This window comes from Miniopterus schreibersii, assembly GCF_964146895.1.
Source record: "Miniopterus schreibersii genome assembly, chromosome: 1".
NCBI lineage: Eukaryota > Metazoa > Chordata > Mammalia > Chiroptera > Miniopteridae > Miniopterus > Miniopterus schreibersii.
In genome coordinates, this window is record NC_138101.1 from 124491610 (window position 1) to 124511043 (window position 19434).

The following is a 19434-nucleotide window of genomic DNA, read 5'->3' on the forward strand; positions in this document are numbered from 1 at the left end:
TTTTTCTCTACAAACCATCCCTAACTTGCAGTAAATGGCTTGGTGTCACTTGTTTCAGGGGATCACTTGCTGAAGTCTTTGTATAGGCTCAACGCTTTCTGGCACAACATATTGCTATCAATGGGAAGACATTTTCTGTTGTGTCTACCACCCACAAATGGAATGACTTTTCCCTATTAACTGAGCACTGAACATGCACTGTGGCCATAACTTTTGCACTTTGAGATGTGACAAAACTAGCATGAATTTCTTTTTTCTTCACAATCTCATACATAGATTTGTCCTTACCATAGATCTGAGCAGCCTAAGCATATAATTTCTTTCTTTCCTTATTAAGTCTAGAACTTTCACCTTGAAGGAAGTATTTTAGGGCTTCTCTTTGGTATATCTGAATTGCCAGCATCTCTACTTTTGCACTTTAGGGCCTTTAGTAAGTAAAATAAGGGTTACTTGAACACAAGCACTGTGATACCACCACAGTCAGTCTGATAACCAGCATGGCTACTTGCTGTCCAGTGGGCGGGTGGCGTATGCAGCGTGGAGATGCTGGGCAGAGGGGTGATTCACGTCCGGGCAGGATGGAGTGGGACAGTGTGAGATTTCATCATACTACTTACAGCAGTTCACAATTTAAAACTTATTATGAATTATTTATTACTTGGGTTTTCCATTTAATTTTTTCAGACCATGGTTGACCACAGGTAACTGACACTGTGGAAAGCAAAACGATGGAAAAAAGCTCTGAACTGGGAGTCAAAAGAGCATACTTATGACTACATAAAAAATTCCCTCTAAAACAAACAAATATTCACAAGTTTATGGTTTTTATTAGATATTATCTCCCCTAGGTGGTAATATTAAATATACTGTACTTTGTCCCGTTTTAAGAATGGTTAACTTGACATATTACCTCACAACATTATTGAGCTGATAGGTGGTTCTTCGTGATTGTTTGAGGTGGTATCTTTGTTCTCTTAAATGAACTCATTCTTCTGTAGGTGCTTCATGCAGACATCTGTACCCAGGATTCACTTCTGCAAAATGCTGATGTTATTATAATGAATAATGTCTTCGAATATTTTCTGGATGAGGCAGAACAGACCAGGTATGTTATTATTCAAGCGAGAAGTCTGTTATCCAGCCAAGCATGAAAAGGGATTGGTAAAGTAGAAATGTCTTTATATTAAACTTTTAAAAAATGACCTCAACTGTGAGGAGATTATATCAAAAAGGAAATGTGTTCTTTATAAAACAAAAATAAAAATAAACTGTCTGACTTTGTAAAATATTACATCTCATTTTAGGCAGATATAAAATGATACCATGACCCAAGCATCTGCTTAGCAGTCAGGAATGAAACAAGGTATCAGTTCCTAGTGGGCCTTTATACATATTTTTTCTGCCTCATTGGTTTTTTTTCTTCTTAAAAAGTCATATGCTATCTTATCACAAAATGATGGGAATTAACTAATACCTATACATTAATAAAATAAGATATCAGAATGTTAACCAAAATTGTGATTAATTATCAACTTGAAAAATGTTATTAAGGGGTAACAAATAGTAGGTTCTTAGAATTGATTCCACTATTCAAGTAATGGAAAAATAAGCAAATCTGTGATCACTCTTCTTACTTTTCTGCTATAGTTTGATGCTTTGTGACCCATAAGGACCTATAGGTTCCTTTGATTAGAAAATTCCTGTAGTCTCAGACACTTGATTTTCTGGCTAGTTAGGCTTGCTGACTTCTTATTTATCATAAGGGCATATGGATACTCTAGGTGCAGGAAAGCTCCTTTCCATAGGTATGAAAGAGAATTACACAAATGCTTGGATTACCTCAGAGAAATAAAAATACATAAAGTACAGACCATAAACAGTTAATACTAAGTGGGATCCTGAATGGCTAAACCTCTTTATTCTGCTCCCCCTTCACCGTCTATATTCTGCTCCCGACCACCACTTTCTCTCTCTCACATACACATGCATATAGTTCCCATTACTAGCAGGTTAAGGTCACTACAAAATTAGCACTTTAAATAGTTTAAAAAGAAACTGCTTCAACAGAAAGCTAATCATATAATCAAAGTTCGGCCAGAATGACTGACAAGTTTTGGTTACAGGCAACCACCAGAAACAAGCATGAGCAAAGTTGTTTTAATCATAATGCCCTCTTTAGGCTCAATTTCCAGTGGACAAAGTATGATTAGCTTTTTACCTTTTTAATTTAATAACCAGTAGCAAAAACATTACGTAATTGTTGGAAAATAAAATATTACCACGTTTATGTTGTATAAGAAGTTTTAAAACACTATAAACTCTTTGGAGATTTATTATAGAAAGATTTTGGATGCTGAAGAATGATGAAAGCTCCTGCTAAACTTGATACTGGACATACTGCATGTTTGTATTGTTTTAAAAACTCTCCTGGTACATTCATTCACAAACTCTACATGATTCACTGAGTAGATACTGGCCCTCTGTGTTAGTTCAGTCATTTTTCCTTAATTAGTCTAGCACAGTGAATTCTAAATATAGATAGGTTATAGCCTCTCGTGGTTAATTCTCTCATCTCCATCTTGAATGACAGTTCACAGGAGAAAGGGTAGTGGATATGATACTGGAATTGTTGTGACAAAACTGATCATTTACCCATATTAATTCTGCATTGTAGTTAAGTAAAGGAGAACAGATAGCACAACATAGAGCCTCCAAAGATTTGTAACCTTAATCAGAATCTGAGGAAAAGTGGAATGGTACTGCTACAGGAGTTAGTATGTAAGAGAGAACAGAAATAGATCATCATAATAGAAAATGTGTGCTCAGGAAAGGCTCAGCCTTCAAAATAAGTTAGATCTTATTACAGGGTAACACCCAGATTGTAGATTAAGTATTAGTTTAAAAGGTGCCTCTAGCCCTGGCTGGCGTGGCTCAGTTGGTTGAGCGTCATCCTGTCCTGGTCAGAGTGTGCATGAGAGGCAACTGGTTGATGTTTCTATCTCACATTAATGTTTCTCTCTCACGTCAATGTTTCTCTGTCCCTCTCCCTTCCTCTCTCTCTCAAATCAATAAAAAACATTTTAAAAATAAAAATAAATAAAAGGTGCCTCTATGTATTTTTTTAGTAGATGAAACAGATACAACTACTCCCATGACAGCTTACCCAGAATATTAAGTGCTATTTTGAGAGCCATGCCCAGTGTACTCAGCTTCTTCATTCTTATTAAACTTGTAAAACATGTCATTTTTAAGGAACCACATCAGAAAAACCAAACAGCTCTAGCCCAGAATGGTGATATTTATTATCAAACACTGCTATATGATTTTAGATCCATCCTGAGGGGAAAAAAACCATTTGTACCATTTTGCCTAGTGAACTCCAGAATGTACTAAACTTAATATCCATTGCTATAACTAAGATAAGGGCAAATGACACAGCTGCTCACCTGCCCCACTGCAAGGGATGCTTATCTCTGCTTTGCTTGACCATTGCTCCCTAGTAGTGGGGTGTACTATCAAGACTCAGTGTAGAAATCCAGTTCATATCTGCATTAAAGATTAATCAGAACTGGTCAGACACTGGCCTCTGACACACACATGCACATGGCATTCCATCATGCTTTAAATCTAGCTGATCCCACTCAACTTCTCAGGTGCCAGACTGTCCAGAAGTCTTTCCATTGAATATTTATGACAGCTAAATAAAGTATGATTTCACTTTGGATTTATTGTTAGTTTTTGCTTGTTGTCTGGTTTCTATGGCCTTTCTCCACAACTCTTCCCCACCTCTACTCCTCATCCCAGTTCCCTTCTGCAGAACCATCTTTCGACACATTTTGTAAAGAATTTAAGGGCTTCTAACTGATGCAACTTTGACTTCTGAGTCAGTTCTGACACTGAGTTTTGGCCTTACAGTGCCTTGTAGTAATCCAAATCACAGTCTTGTTAAATCTTGTCAATACTGTAACGTCACAATTTTGCCAGTACCCCTTCAGGAACTGAAGAGTTGACCAATTTCTCGTCTGTTGCTGCAGCCCTATTTTCTGCAGGCAAACATTTTTGCCCATCTGGATTTTGAGATACTATCTGTGCTGCATTTTCTTTTGTCATATTCATTTTTTAAAAAAATTTCCAGTGTCTGGGAAAACATAACATACAGTTTTTAATGTGTTGCAGAGCCTGGGAATGTATCAGCCGTAATGTAAGGAAACAAGGATCGTTATTGGTGACAGTACCAAGTCTTGAAGAGTCTCTCTCAGGTCTTCAGGTATGTAAGCCTTCCCAGCATTTTTATTGTCAAAACTTTTCTTCTACCTTTTTCTGATAGCTGTTAGAATGTTCTAGAAATGTTCTGTCTGAATATAATGACAGATGATAGAAAGAATAGCAAGAACTTAATGGCTTAAGAACTGGTTTGTGGTTTGTTAACTGGCCTCAAGAGCTCTCAAGTTGTAATTCTTGTCTTGATACATCCTCCTTTGCTTCTCCACCCAATTTTTCCAGCTGTGTAGTTACAGTTTTAGGATAACAAATGCTATTAAATGTTTGTTAAGAGGCTTTGAACACCCACATCATAACTTTTCCCTTCAAACAAAAGGGACAGAGTTATTTAAGGTTGTAGAATCAAATAAGTAAACTGAAAGCAGCTCAGTTTAGTTTCCAGGTCAGTTTGAAATCTCATACATACCACTTTTCCTCAGATTTTTGTATAAAATAAGGCTGATATTTAATAATAAGATTCGATTCAATCCAATAAATTCATCCTTATATAAAGGTTAATTAGTGTCTGTAAAGCTCTTTGAGATCTAGATGAAACATACTGTTGTATTTCTTAATACAGTGTTATTATTTTCTGTAGTAGTGCTTTCCTTATATATAAGCACTGCCAAATTTAAGTATCTATTTTTTCCTTTGAAAAAACTAAACGATCATCAATAATACTTTTTTAAAAATTTTGGTCAGTCATCGAAATTACAAAAGTAATTCACATAAAAGTATGTTTTGATTTCAGAGAGAGAAATAGAAACATCAATGATGAGAGAGGCATTGACTGGCTACCTCCTGCATGCCCCCTACTGGGGATTGTGCCAGCAACCTGGGCATGTGCCCGACCCCGAATCAAACTGGTGATCTCTTGGTTCATGGGTCAACGTTCAACCACTGAGCCACGCCAGCCGAGCCCTTTAATTTTTTTATTATTTTTTTAATCCTTACCTAAGTATATTTTAAAATTAATTTTTAGAAAGAGGAAGGGAGAGAGAGAAAAACATCAGTGTGAGACAGAAACTGATTATCTGCCTCCCACATGCACCCTGACCAGGGATTGAACCTGCAACCTGGGTATGTGCCCTGACTAGGAATCCAACCCTCAACCTTTTGGGTGTATGGGACAATGCTCCAACCAACTGAGCCACCAGGTCAGGGCAAAAACACACCTTTTAAATACGTGGTCTCCAATTTATAATTTCTACATATATTGAAATAATTCAGTTATTTTACCAAAATAGCAGCTTTCATACTAAATGCATAAATCTGTCTAGGTAACCATTGGAAATTAATACTTATGAAAGAGTTCTTATATATAAATTCTTGAATAACTATATTGCTCTCCTATTTAGTGAAACTTCTTTAAACAGATATATACCCATTGGTGGCTCCAGAATTTGTGTCATGGAGACTCAAGTTTGCACTGTGCAGGGAGGGGACTGCTGTCGGTTATGGAGGGAGATGAGCCCTGCTCATGCAACCCCTTAGCACCATCACTCTATATATGAGCAGTTTTCTGTGTAGTCCCATTGTTGTTTTAGTATTTTATTGTTTAAGCCTAATGATAATTAAACTATTTACATTAAAACAATTACTCTATTCTGTATTTTCTTTATTCTTTAAAATTCCAAAATCAGAGTAAATTAAATCCCTGAATCCACAGACCGTTTAGGACAACATGTACCATTTAGTGCTCAAAGAATTGTTCATGTGGCAGCATGCACAACTTGTCCTCCTCACTGTAATAAAAGCACTTCGTGTTTAGTTACTTAGTCATGATTTCTTCCAGAAAATAGGATTATTCTGCAACTTTCCTGTTTGCTTATGATCTTTTTTTTTTTCCAGGTTAATATACAGTTATCTCCCTGGGTTGAAGAGGTACCACTGAAGTATGATGTATATCCAGAAAAGGATATTGACAGGGAAGCTCTTGAACAAATACATTTATATAAGATTCTGTAGCACTAAAATAGTCCTACCTCAGTGTAATGCTTTTTGAGTATATTACAAAATAATGAAAAAGAAACATAACCTCAGCACCTGAGCACACATTTTTTCTGTGTATTCCTTTCTAGTCTTTGTACATATGTTTACATATTTATAAATAGTATATAGTTTGGTTTGTGTGATAATTTAATTAAAATATTTATCTGAAAATTTTTGGTTTTTCTCTGGTTTCTTTTATTTTATTACAATTACAAATGTGTCCTTCTTTAGTCACTAACTCTATACCAAGTCCAGATATAACAACAGCAACAAAAAAAGACTAGAAGTACCTCCTATCAAGAGAAGGGTGGAGAGAAAGGTAATTAAGTTACATTGTATCCCAATTATTAGATCTCTGTTCAGTCAGATTCCTTGTATACTGCTTATTCTGAAGTCTAGCACAAGGACTAAAATAAAAAAATAATTACAGTTGCTACAGAAAAGCAAAACTAGAAAGGTAGCCTCCAAAATATAGAGATTATATGTAGGTGGAACAAATATTGGTGATTTTTTTTTTTTCTTTTCTGTACTTTTTTTTTTCTATAATGACTATTTCTTTTGAAGTCAGGAAAAGCAAAATTTTTTTAAAGAATACAATGAAACATCAAAACTTGAACACTTAACTAGTTCTAGTAATCTCATATTTGGTATTCCATTTAAATTACGTTTAAAAATTAACCCACATTTTGGAACTGCAGAACCTTTTGGAGATCTGTCTGTTGAAGGGGTTTATCTGATGTATTTTTTGTAATTACCTACTTATGAAAAAGAATTTCCAGTAGCAGTCAATTCTAACTTTCAAAAGGAAGTTATTGGTTAATAGCTAAATAAAATGCTAAAAATAAAAAGACAGATGTTTGGAACTTTACTGTTGATATTAATTTAATATTTAGAATCTGGTATACTGAATATCAGAATAAATACTGGAATTCCAATAATTTCTTATTGATATAGACATTACTTATTCCTGCTAACTCATTAAACTTTTTTTTTAAATTTTTATTTATTAGTTTGAGAGAGAAAGAGAGAGAGAAACATGGATTTGCTGTTCCACTTATTCATGCATCATTGGTTGATTCTTGTATGTTCCCTGACCAGGGATCAAACCCACAACCTTGGCGTATTGGGACTACCATGCTGGTCACCCAAAAAGAAGCTAAAGCAGGGTTAGGAAGTCACTAACAACTGGCATCTCTCAGTAACAATTGGTGGATGTTTCCAGGAAGTTATGCAGAATTTCTGAGATTTTGGAAAAATTTCCAGAAAAAGAGAAAAATTACAAGTATTTCTAAATAGCTTGTAACTGTTAGTCATGTGATTATTTTATACAATTAAACGTATTTTTTTGGTTTATTGTAATAACTTATATTTAGGCACCTAAATTTCACACACAACAAACAATACTAACTGGAGCAAATAATGAGAGCAATACATAAGATATACATAGTAATCATCCATGAAAAAATGAGTTGATTAGCAATATGGCACATAATTACGAAGATGTAACAGTTACTGAATTTCACTTTACACTGTACCTATTCTTAAGAAACTATATTTCCTAAATTCTAAATCCCAATTGTCCTAGTGTTTATTTGAATGTTTCTCAGAAGCATGAACCTCTAAAGCAAAATATGCTGCTATGGCCCTTGGTGAATGCCAGAACTCCCATTCTAGAATGCCCTGGACCGCACAGAAGCAGAGAACACTAGCAACACTCGGGAACATGAGGGGAGAAATCTATATTAAATCTAGTTTCAAATCACTCAGTCCCTCCTGTGTAAAATAAAAAGAATTCAGCTGTCAGTGGAATATAGTCAAGAATAGAGATTATAGCCCAGGCTGGTTTGGCTTAGTGGTTAGAGCATCGGCCCCAGACTGAAGGGTCCCCGGTTTTATTCCAGCCAAGGGAGCACGTGCCTTGGTTGCAGGCTCGGTCCCTGGTTGGGGCACATGCAGGAGGCAACCAATCTATGTGTCTCTCTCATGTCAAACTCTCTCTCTCTCCCCCCCCCCTCCCACCCCCACCTCTTCCACTCTCTCTGAAAAGCCATGGAAAAAATACCCTTGGGTGAGGATTAAAAAAAAAAAGATTAAAAGATTACCATGGGTATGTGATTGAAATTACAGAAATAATAGGCAACTGTTAAGTATTGCCACTGCTGTGATTTTTGACATATCAAAATGAACTAAGGATCTTTAGTTGATAGAGTGGAAAAAAGATATAAACAGTCTAAAATATTGGATAATATTCTGTATGATAAGTATATACTAACATTTTTAAATAAGTGCCTGAAGCAATTATAACTATAGGATATCTAGATATCCCTGTATCAGTATTAATATTCTGCATGTGGAGTTACTTTATTTTTTAATGTCTATATATTTGTCTGGGGATGATGCTGTATCTATGAAGGCTAGGCTCGTATTTTAGGGTCATTTTTGGTGCTGGAAGTTTTTCACTTCTCAGTTTGTCGCTCCTTAGCTTCAGTCACCCTCTCTACCCACTGATGCCCAGGCCGTGTGTCTCAGAAGGCTCAGGGGGATGGAGGGTAGTAGAGTTAAGATATAGTCATCATATTTCAGCAGCCAAATGAAAAATACACAAAACAAAAAGAGAAAAACATTCTTTCATATAGCATTACTTGTGCTCAAACAACTAAAAATGTTAAAGTTACAGTAAATGTCCAAATTATTTAGCTCTTTACCTCATAAAATATATAATAAATTTGATGAAAATGTGATAGAAAATAAAGTTGCTTATTAGGACATTAGAAGTTTTTTCTGTCAATGTTCCTTTAAAATTATTCAGCTTCACCAGGTTTTGTCACCTTTTTCACCTAACCTTCGATCCCTTCTACTAATGCAGATGCCCTTGAGATCCTATTTGGGGATACCACAGCTTAAACATTTGAATTTTATGAAAACTTCATAATCAGAAGACATTATAAAATATTTTCTATTGATGGTGAGTTTACAGCCATGCAACTATTTTAAAAATATATGTCTTTATTGATTTCAGAAAGAGAAAAGGAGAGGGAGAGAGAGAAACATCAGTGATGAGAGAGTCATTGATTGGCTGCTTCCTGCACGCCCCTGACTGGGGATCGAGCCCGCAACCCGGGCATGTGCCCCAACCGGGAATCGAACCAAGATCACCTGGATCCTAGGTCGACGCTCAGCCACTGAGCCACGCCCGGCTGGGCTACAGCCATGCAACTATTAATTGCACAAACATGTATTAAGCTCACACTGTATATCTAGCACTCCATCGCTCTCCGCAGGTACAAAAATGGAACACTTGTTCTACCTTGAAGGGTCTCAACTGTAAGGAGAGAGAAGGACACATTAATTTATTCATTATTTTTGTTACAAATGAGAAATGTCATTTTATTCAGTGCATAGCAGCAGGTTTCTGGACCTGAAATTGAAGAAAAGTCCTTGTCTAGCCCCCCACCTTAAATTGGGGAACAGGTAAAATCTGTGGCCCAGGCAAGGACATGTTAGTTTAGATAAAGGGTAAATCCAAAAGAGAAGAGAATTTAAAAATAATGTGATATTTAAGAAAATCAATGTGGCATTACAGCAAATTTATTAAGTTAAAAGATAGAAGCACCCAGTTGGCATGGCTCAGTGGTTGAGCATCGACTTAGGATCCAAGAGGTCACCATTAGATTCCTGGTCAGGTCAGGGCATGTGCCCTGCTTTCAGGCTCCATCCCCAGTAGGGGGTGTGCAGGAGGCAGCCCATTGACAATGTTTCTCATCAATGTTTCTATCTATCCCTCTCCCTTCCTCAATCTCTAAAGTCAATAAAAACATTTTTTTTTTAAAAAGGTAAAAGCAAGAAATCTACTGAATGGAATCTTATACTGTCAGCATAAAAAATAGTTAAATGCTAAGTATATGGCCAAAAAAGAATGGTAGGAGGCAAATGCTAAGACAATAGCTTGAAAAGGAACCCACCAAAGGTGAAACTCACCTAAGATAAATAAGGATAATATCACTGAAGAGCAGGATTTGGGTGGGGCATAAAATTCCAAACATTTTTCATGTAAATAAACACAAATCTAGCTGGAGGGGGAAACAGTTAAGGGTTTCACTGCATGCGTGCTAGCACTAGAAAAGATTTCTGCTTTTAAGAGAAACTCACTTTCCAGAGACTATTAATGAAACAGGTCTTGGAACTTGGGCTGCTGTTAACCTCCCTAGGCTTCTCCAGATGCCTTAAGCAACGACATTTTTTTAAATTGCATTTTTCAATTACAGTTTACATTCAATATTATCTTATATTAGTTTCAGGTGTACAGCATATTGGTCAGACAATCATGTACTTTACAGAGTGTTTCCCCCGTATTTCCAGTACCCACCTGGCACCTTACATAGTTATTACAATATTACTGACTATTCCCTGTGCTGTACTTTACACCCCCGTGACTGTTTGGTATCTGCCAATCTGTACTTCTTAACCCTTCACCTTTTTCACCCAGGCCCCAAAGCCACTCCACTCTGACAACCAGCAGTCTGTTCTCTGTATCTATAAGTCTTCCCATTTTGTTTGTACATTTATTTTGTTATTTTGTTCTTGAGATTCTACATATAAGTGTAATAATATGGTATTTGTCTTTCTCTGACTTATTTCGCTTAGCATAATACCCTCTAGGTTCATCCATGCTGTTGCCAACTCAACTTTAGGCTGCAGTTTACCCACTTGTAATATCAATAATGTTTTTGTATTGTGAGTTTCACAGAAGTATTATGTATATTAACAGAAAGATAAACACCTTGCGATACACACATGGAAAAACACATAAATAGAATACAAATTGGAATTTATTTTAGTCTCTTCTAAAGAAGTGTTTATTTATTTTTAGCTTTATTTTTTTTTGCCAGACATTTAGGTCAAACTGTAGGGTGATAAGAATCATTCTGTTGGAAGTTGAAAAATTCACAGAAGCACAGACTTTTAGATTTAGAAGATACCTTTGGATAAACTAGTCCAACTCCATTTTCTTTTTTTTTTTTATAAATATATCTTTATTGATTTCAGAGAGAGGAAAGGAGAGGGAGAGACAGAGATAGAAGCATCAATGACGAGAGAGTCATTGATCGAGCCCGCAACCCGGGCATGTGCCCTGACCGGGAATCAAACCCCGATCGCCTGGATCCTAGGTCAATGCTCAACCGCTGAGCCACACCCGGCCGGGCCAACTCCATTTTCTTAGAGAAATAAACTTATTTGGAGTGTCTTTGCAAACAGAGAAAAGCAAGGTCCTTAATATATCTGCATTCTGGCAACACAATTTATGGTAAAATGAAGCTTGAAAACTATTTTAGGTTGATGCTGAGGAATTAGAACCTTCCTACATTGCTTCATTGCTTGCAGGAATATAAACTGGTGCAGATATTTTGGAAAACTGTTTGGCAGTCCCTCGAAATGTTAAACAGAATTACCGTGTGATCTAGCAATTCTACTCCTGGATGCATACCCAAGAGAAAGGAAAACACATCCAACATAAAAACTTGTAACTAATGTTCATAGTACATTATTATTATTATTTTTTAAAATATGTCTTTATTGATTTCAGAGAGAGGAAGGGAGAGGGAGAGAAAAACATCAATAATTATAGAGTCATTGATAAGCTGCCTCCTGCACACCCCTGACTGGGGATCGAGCCCGAAATCTGGACATGTGTCCTGATGGGTAATCGAACCCTGACCTGTATCATAGGTCAATGCTCAACCACTGAGCAACACCGGCCAGGCATAGTACATTATTTATAATAGCCAAAAAGTGGGGTAAGGGAGACAAATATGTATCAACTGATGAATGGATAAATAAAATAGATAAACAAAGTAAAATTCAAAATAAAAAGAAAGTATTGATACATTCTATGACAGGGATGAATCTTGAAAACATTGTATTAAGTAAAAGAAGCCAGTCACAAAAGATTGTATGTTGGGGGTGGGGGAGTGGGTGGGGAGAGATTAATCAAAGAACTTATTTGCATATATGCATAACCCATGAACACAGACAATAGTGTGGAGAAGGCCTGGAGGCGGTTGCAGGGTGGAGGGGATCGATGGGGGGGGGGGGGGGGGAGAGGGTACATCTGTAATACTTTCAACAATAAAGATAATTTTTAAAAAAAAAATCACATGTTGTATAATTCTATTTATATGAGAAGTCCAGAACAGGCAAATCTATAGAGACAAAATACATTAGTGGTTGCTTAGGGCTGGGAGGAGGGTAGAGGGAGGATGGGAAGTGACTACTAACAGATAAGGTGTTCTTTTTGGGGTGATAAGAATAGTCTAAAATTAGACTGTGCTGATTGTTGCACAACTCTGTGAATATACTAAGAACCATTGAATTGTACTTTATGTGGTTGAAATTATATATTGTATTGTATGTGAATTACATCTCCATAGAACTTTTTAAAAAGAAAAAGAAATGAGGTAGAAAAAACAGTACCTTAGGTTTTATCCTAGTGGGAAACTATTTAGCAGAAATGTGTTTATATTATTAAATCATAAAATGAGAAGTCTACCTGTAGTTTAGTTTAACAAGTACATGCTTGATTTTCAAAAAGCAAATAACTATTAAAAATTATGTTAATCTCTGTAGGTTCTTTAGGAGAAATGAGATGATTTTAGTATTGTCATGTACGATTTTATGTACATGTGGACATAAAGTTCTAACTCTGAAGACGCTGTGAAGCAGAGGTCTTTTATTCCTCCTCTCATGCAAGTCTATGGGGGACCCAGGATGAATGCTCAGCATTTTCATAGCCTTAGAATATTTTTTAGCACTAAGGGCAACTTTTACATTCATGGCTATAGACATGAAACAAGATCTGGAATATATCTGGCTGACAAATTTCAAAAAGAAAGCAAGCTGTCCCCAAACCAACAAGGCAGCAGGCCTCTATTAAGGGTTTGCTGAGAAATTGAACATAGGTACTAGGTCTGGTGGATACACATATATACTCAAAATTAAGGGTCGGAATGACTCAGGTAGGAAAGGGGGGACACTGATAAAATATATCTTTGATTACTGCAAAAGGACTACAATTTTTTCAGGCAAAACAATTTGAAAAAAGCAATTTGCAGGGCTGTATTAATATACACATTTAGAATTCTAATGAGTTAAGTGCTACATCTAATGTTAGTATCAAACCATACAGCTTTATTGAGGTATAATCATACAATAAGCTGCAATAAGTACGCTATGACATATGTATACCCCTTTGAAACCATGATAAACACTTCCATCCCCTCTAGTTTTCTCTTATGTCTTTGTAATCCATTCCTCTTTTTTTCTTTTTAATGTTTTTATTGATTTCGGAGGAAGGGAGAGGGAGAGAGAGATACATCAATGATGAGAGAGAATCACCAATCGGCTGCCTGCTGCACGCTCCCTACTGGGGATCGAGCCTAAAACCTGGGCATGTGCCCTGACTAGGAATCGAACCGTGACCTCCAGGTTCATGGGTCGATGCTCAACCACTGAGTCACACCAGCCGGGCATCCATCTATTCCTCTCTTGACCCCTGTCCCAGGCAAACCTGATCTGACTTCTGTTATGGTAGATTAGCTTGCATCATATAAATGAAATCATATTGTATACACTTTCTTTTTCTTGCTTTTCTCATTTCACACAAGAATTTTAATATCCATCCATGTTGTTTCATGTATCATTAGTTTGTTCCTTTTTATTGATGAATAGTAGTCTGTGGTACATATACACTACCATTTTCTCTCCATTCACCGGTTGATGGACTTTGGATGGTTCCCACTTTTGGCAAATACCAAGAAGGCTGTTTTGAACACCTGTTGTAATTTCTCATTAAGTATCTCTCATGACCGAGTTAAAGGTAACCCCACTGCCACCCCAGTGGGGTACGGGAGCAATCTAATATCAAGTCCTGAAGTCTTCAGTGACTAAAAAGAAGTGATCTTCAACCCACTTCATAATTCCTGGTGTTGTAGCCTTCTTCCTTTAATCTCCAGAGATCTTTGCACGACTGGTATGCTTTCATATGTGGATCGTGGAAACTATTATATCGATTTTCCAAAAGTTGACAATAAGGATCAGTCAGGTTAAAACCATAAAAAGGTAAAAAAGAGCTGTAGACGCAGATTTAAAAAGATGACAAACATAAAATTAATGAATTTTATTTTTAAATACCAACCTATTAAAATGACTAGAATGTTCATTAAAAATAGAGCATGCAAGAAGAATGTAACAGAGATTTGGACTGAGTAATGCTAATTGCTTATTCCTACTTCCCCCCCACTGACCTGAATTCTTCTAAACACCCGCCCTCGCTCAGTTCCTTCACTGATCTCCATCAGCCCTGGCCCTGAGCCAGAGAAGGAAGGAAGAGAGGAATAGAAAATAGGATAAAACTTGTTTTCATGTATAAAGCTAATGCTAAGTTTCTCCATTTCCTTCCTCCCCCTTCCAGGTCAGGGCACTGCATTCAAGGATAAAGAGATCATACTAATTATGACTATTATATCTCAATAATCTGAAAATGAAGAAAATGGAAAATCTTTTCCCAGGATGCATGGAAACAAGTTTACCAAAAAATGGTAGAAGTAAAACTCAGATGTTAAAGATGATGGATTAGAGAGTTGTTGTACCTTGGGGTCTTGTCTTATACAACAAACCCAATGATCTCTGAGTGCTACAGTCAGGAAAAAAAATCAAGATCTGAATGATAAAGTTCAATATATTGAAGAACCAGTTATACAAGATATTGATAGGAATTGAGATTTCTCCACATGTGTAAAGACCAAATACAACCTTGTGCAATGGCCATTAACAAGTAAAAGAAGAAAAATATCAGCTAATAGTCATGTTTCTGTGTGTGTTACCTTAGAGGAAACAGCTCAGTTATTTAATCTCATTTGTAAATTAAAACATTACCAAAGTGGGTGGGGTGTTTTTTCGGTGTCAGTTCTTAGTCCATTTTTCAACAGTAGGATGGATGGTGTTAATACGTTAAGGGAGAACCTGTGAAAGGGAGCAAGTGGAGGACTGACGTAGGTGTGGATGTTGTCCTAATGTCTTTACATGATTTTTGTTTTCCTTTATGAACACTAATCCAATATAAATGGTGTCCTTAGATGAAGAGAAAGACACAGAGAGGAGGTGTCCATGTGAAGGCAAAGACAAACAGAGAGGAATCCATGACAAAAGACGCTCTCCTCATCGTGCTCGGGCTCAGACCCCCTCCCAAGGCTTCCCTCTGCAGGGAGGCTCTGCTCACTCTGCTCAGGATCTGACGGCCCACACCATGCCATGCACATGTGTGGGTGTCCTCCTCACCCTGCCCCACCTCTGCTTTCTCACATGAGAAGAAAATCCTCACCTTGATTAGGCTCTGTTAAGAAGAATGGTGCCCGGCCGGGTGTGGCTCAGTGGTTAAGCGTCGACCTAGGATCCTTGGCGATCAGGGTTTGACTCCCGGCCAGGGCACATGCCCGGGTTGCGGGCTGCAGCTGATCAATGACTCTCTCATTATTGATGTTTCTACCTCTCTCTCCCTCTCTTTTCCTCTCTTTGAAATCAATAAAAAAGATATATTTTTTTAAAAAAGAAGAAAAATGGTGGTTACCGGGCTGAAAAGAAGGGGGAAAAGGAAAGTTGTTTCATGTGTATAGAGTTTAAGTTTTTGTCAATGTAAGAAACATTCAAACCTGTGAAGATCTGTGAAGAATTTTTGTGACTTTATTTGAATCAAAGGAAGCAAATTGCCAGGAAGCAAAATCTCAACAGATTGAGATAATGCTCCAGAAAATGGCAGTTTTGCACACTTATTTTATGCATAACAATCAAAAGACAATACACAAGTGAGTTTCATGAAATCCATTGGTGATAGATTAGGAAGGTGGGAGAAAGGGGAAACCTCTGGGATTGGATGAAAAGTAAAATGGTAAGACATACATCTTTTACATAGGTGGGTATAGGATAGTTAACAATCAACAATTAATTCAATAAAAATGAGATTTTTGGTCTAAGCAGAGAAGTGCCTGTGCTTTGAGGGGTGCAGAAAAAGAAGAATTCCTTTGGCATTCCAAAGATATGTCATTGTAGATGCAAAAAGAAAATAGACAGGCTCAGTTAAGGTAAAGATTGACCTTTGTCAGGGAAGATGCTGGCCAAGACATTACTACCTGCCATAAACTGCTTTTAGTTAAAAGTTTTTATTTCAGACCTTCCTTTGTGGTTACTTTAGGTCCCTGAGTTTGCAAGGCTGCCACGCAGCCTTGAGCTTGTCAGGTTAGCACGTTGTCCCTTTTCATTCACATTTTTCAAGATGACAAAGTTCTGGAGATCTGTTGTACAACAATGTGAATGTAATTAACGCTACTGAACTGTACATTTAAAGTGGTTAAACAGTAAATTTTATGTTATGAGGTTTTTAGTACAATATAAAGAGGCATTAAAAAACATGGAGACAAAGTGCAAATTCCTGACACAGCAGGTGCTGTCTCAGCCCTTAATACATTTACACCCTAGTGACCTCCTAGGCAGTGGAGACTATTTTTTATGGTTTTTCTCATTGCTTTTATTTATTTATTTTATAATATGTTTTTTATTGATTTTTAGAGAGAGAAGGAGAGGGATAGAGAATTGAGCCTGAAACCCAGGCATGTGCCCTGACTGGGAATCAAACCAGTGACCTTTTGGTTCATGGGTCAAAGCTCAACCACTGAGCCACACCGGCTGGGCAAGAGGCACTATTTTTTACTCACACCTAGTGTCTAGCATAGAGCAAGCACTCAATAAGTGCTGGCTAATCTAATGTGGAGATAGAAAGGAATTTGAAAAGAGAGAAAGGTAGGGAGAGATGGAGAGAGAGATGAACAGCCCAAGCAGTACAGAGAAAGACATAGGAAGAAAGTATTGATCCCAAGAAAAAGCAGTGTGTCCTAAGTGGGACCTGGGGGATGGTATGGCTAAGGGAAGGGGGGCGGGTCACAGTGTCTATAAAGGGAGCAGATATGTAAAGCCAGCCTCTGGCCTTTGTACAAACTACCACAATTACTCGTGGACATGTGATGAATAGAATCATAGCTCCTTAGGTGCCAGGAAGAATTCGAATTACAGCCAGATACCATGGGCTAAGCTTGGTACATTCTGATTTAGTTTAAATAAGTCTGTTCGTTTCAGAGATAAATGAAATCTCGCCTGTGGCCGTCTCACACCACGGCCTTTAGACCACTTTTCTAACTCCGAGGTGCTTAAATCTCAGGGCTGGGATACTGCGCCTGCACGGAGATTCGGATGGATACAGGGGTGGTCCCGCCGCCCTCCCCTCCCCTCCCCTCCCCTCCCCTCCCCTCCCCTCCCCTCCCCTCCCCTCCCCTCCCCTCCCCTCCCCTCCCCTCCATTCCCTCCCCTCCCCTCCCTAGAGGGGGACCGCGGGTGAGTACATGTAGACTGAGGACGTCAGAGGTCGGTCCTCGCTGACCGAATGTGAGGGGCGTGGCCTAAAGGGCGCGTTAGCACAAAAGGGGCGTGGCCTAACGGGGTTGGCTTGTAAGGGGCGTGGCCTGAAGGACGCCGCGAGGGCAACCACCTGCCCCGGCTCAGAGCTGTGCGGGGGCGCATGGAGAGGCGGGAGGACCGAGGCTTGCCGCACAGCCCCTGGGCTCCCGGAGGCTGATGGCCGGCCATGGATCTGCACCTCAGCGACTGCCGTAAGGCTGCCCACGCTAAGGCGGCCGCCCGCAGTCTAACTGACGACGCGAAGCAGTGTGGCATCGTGAGTGGCGGCCAGTCGGCGGCCCTCCTCCTCCTCGCGGCTCCCGGGCGGGCTGGCGGAAGGGGCGGGACCTCTGAAGGGCGGGGCGGGGCAAGGGGCGGGGCAAGGGGCGGGTCCTTGGACACTCGGATCCCGGCCGGCAGGTGCGGGGCAGCCTGTGGCCGGCTGGGTGTTTCTCTGGCCAGGGCCAGCCACGGGCCCGACCGAGAGAGGGCCGGTGAACCGGGAAGGTGGGAAGCCTTCCGGGTTGTTGACAGGCTGGGTTCTTTCAACCCTGACTGTGTGATTCCTTGGTTTATTTGGATGTATTAGCTCACCGAAGTCTGAGTAGAATAGTCTAAACTAAAAGACTAGTTCGAGAAAAAAAGACAGACTTTCTCATTGTATTTGACAGAGCTTGAGAAAAAAACTCATTACAGAGGTAGGAACATGTCATCTATTAGATCTGCCTCTTGGGGTCAAACTGCCTGTTCTCCCAGGAAGCAATAATGGATTCTACACTATAAATATAAGTGAAAAGCTAAACTAAGTTTGAGTAGTGCTTATGTGATGTTCTTTACCCTTTTCAGCTTGCTATTTTAAACTTGAAACACTGCTGTGGTTTTGCTTTGAGTCCACTTCAATTTCACATACCAAGTGAAATGAAATGAGTTGACGTGTTTAATGTCTGAACGTCACTTTAATGGTAGAAGGCCTCATGATATGCTTCAGCCTTACCTCCAACCCAGAGCCTTAGCTCAAAAGGTTGGGGTCTTTCTATCTACCCACACATACCATGCTAATTCCTACTTCTGTGCTTTTGTGCATCTAGCATGGACTCTCCTCCTCTCCTTCCTGACCTTCAATTTGAGCCATCTTTCAAGAGCTACTATATTAACTCTTTCCCAAGTGTCACCCCCCCAATTACCTTCCCTTAGAATTTACATTACCCTTGGTGTACACTATCTCACTCAGCACTGAATCAGTACTGTTAGTAATTCACTGTGCTGCACTCACATTGCACACATTTTAAGTCCTCTGCCTAACACTCCCCACCTCATCCTTAGCTAAGCCAAACCTGAAATCGGTTTAGAACTTTCTGGTTGAGTGAGCTTTGATCATAATAAGAAACAGGTTCTACAGGAATAATTATGACATCTTTACCCTTACACTGTCTAGGGCATCATCAAGGATGAGTAGGGGCTCCTTGGTATTTCTGATACTTGCCTAATATATATGATTTTTAAAGTTTTATTCTGAAGTTATCAGGAATAAAAAATAAACCACTATTAAAATAAATCTAATTTTAAAAAATAATAGACCACTATTAATTTTTTATCACTGTTACAATAGAAAAGCTGTTACTTAACGTAATGAAATTGATACTACAAATTATATATCCATTGCATTATAGTCACACCTCCTCT

At 38.5% G+C, this 19434-nt stretch overlaps 1 protein-coding gene across 4 annotated transcripts in view; it reads left to right on the plus strand.

The window, feature by feature from the left end:
• The window catches only part of LOC308556369 (uncharacterized protein), a 35519-nt gene extending 27190 nt beyond the window's left edge, over positions 1-8329 (plus strand). For all 4 annotated transcript variants that reach the window (XM_081135519.1, XM_081135516.1, XM_081135517.1 and 1 more), the window contains 3 exons: positions 999-1105; positions 4177-4267; positions 6112-8329. In XM_081135519.1, the coding sequence (XP_080991645.1) occupies positions 999-1105; positions 4177-4267; positions 6112-6228 (315 nt within the window). In that variant the 3' untranslated portion in view covers positions 6229-8329. The remainder of the gene's footprint in view (positions 1-998; positions 1106-4176; positions 4268-6111) is intronic.
• Positions 8330-19434: the final 11105 nt, after the last annotated feature.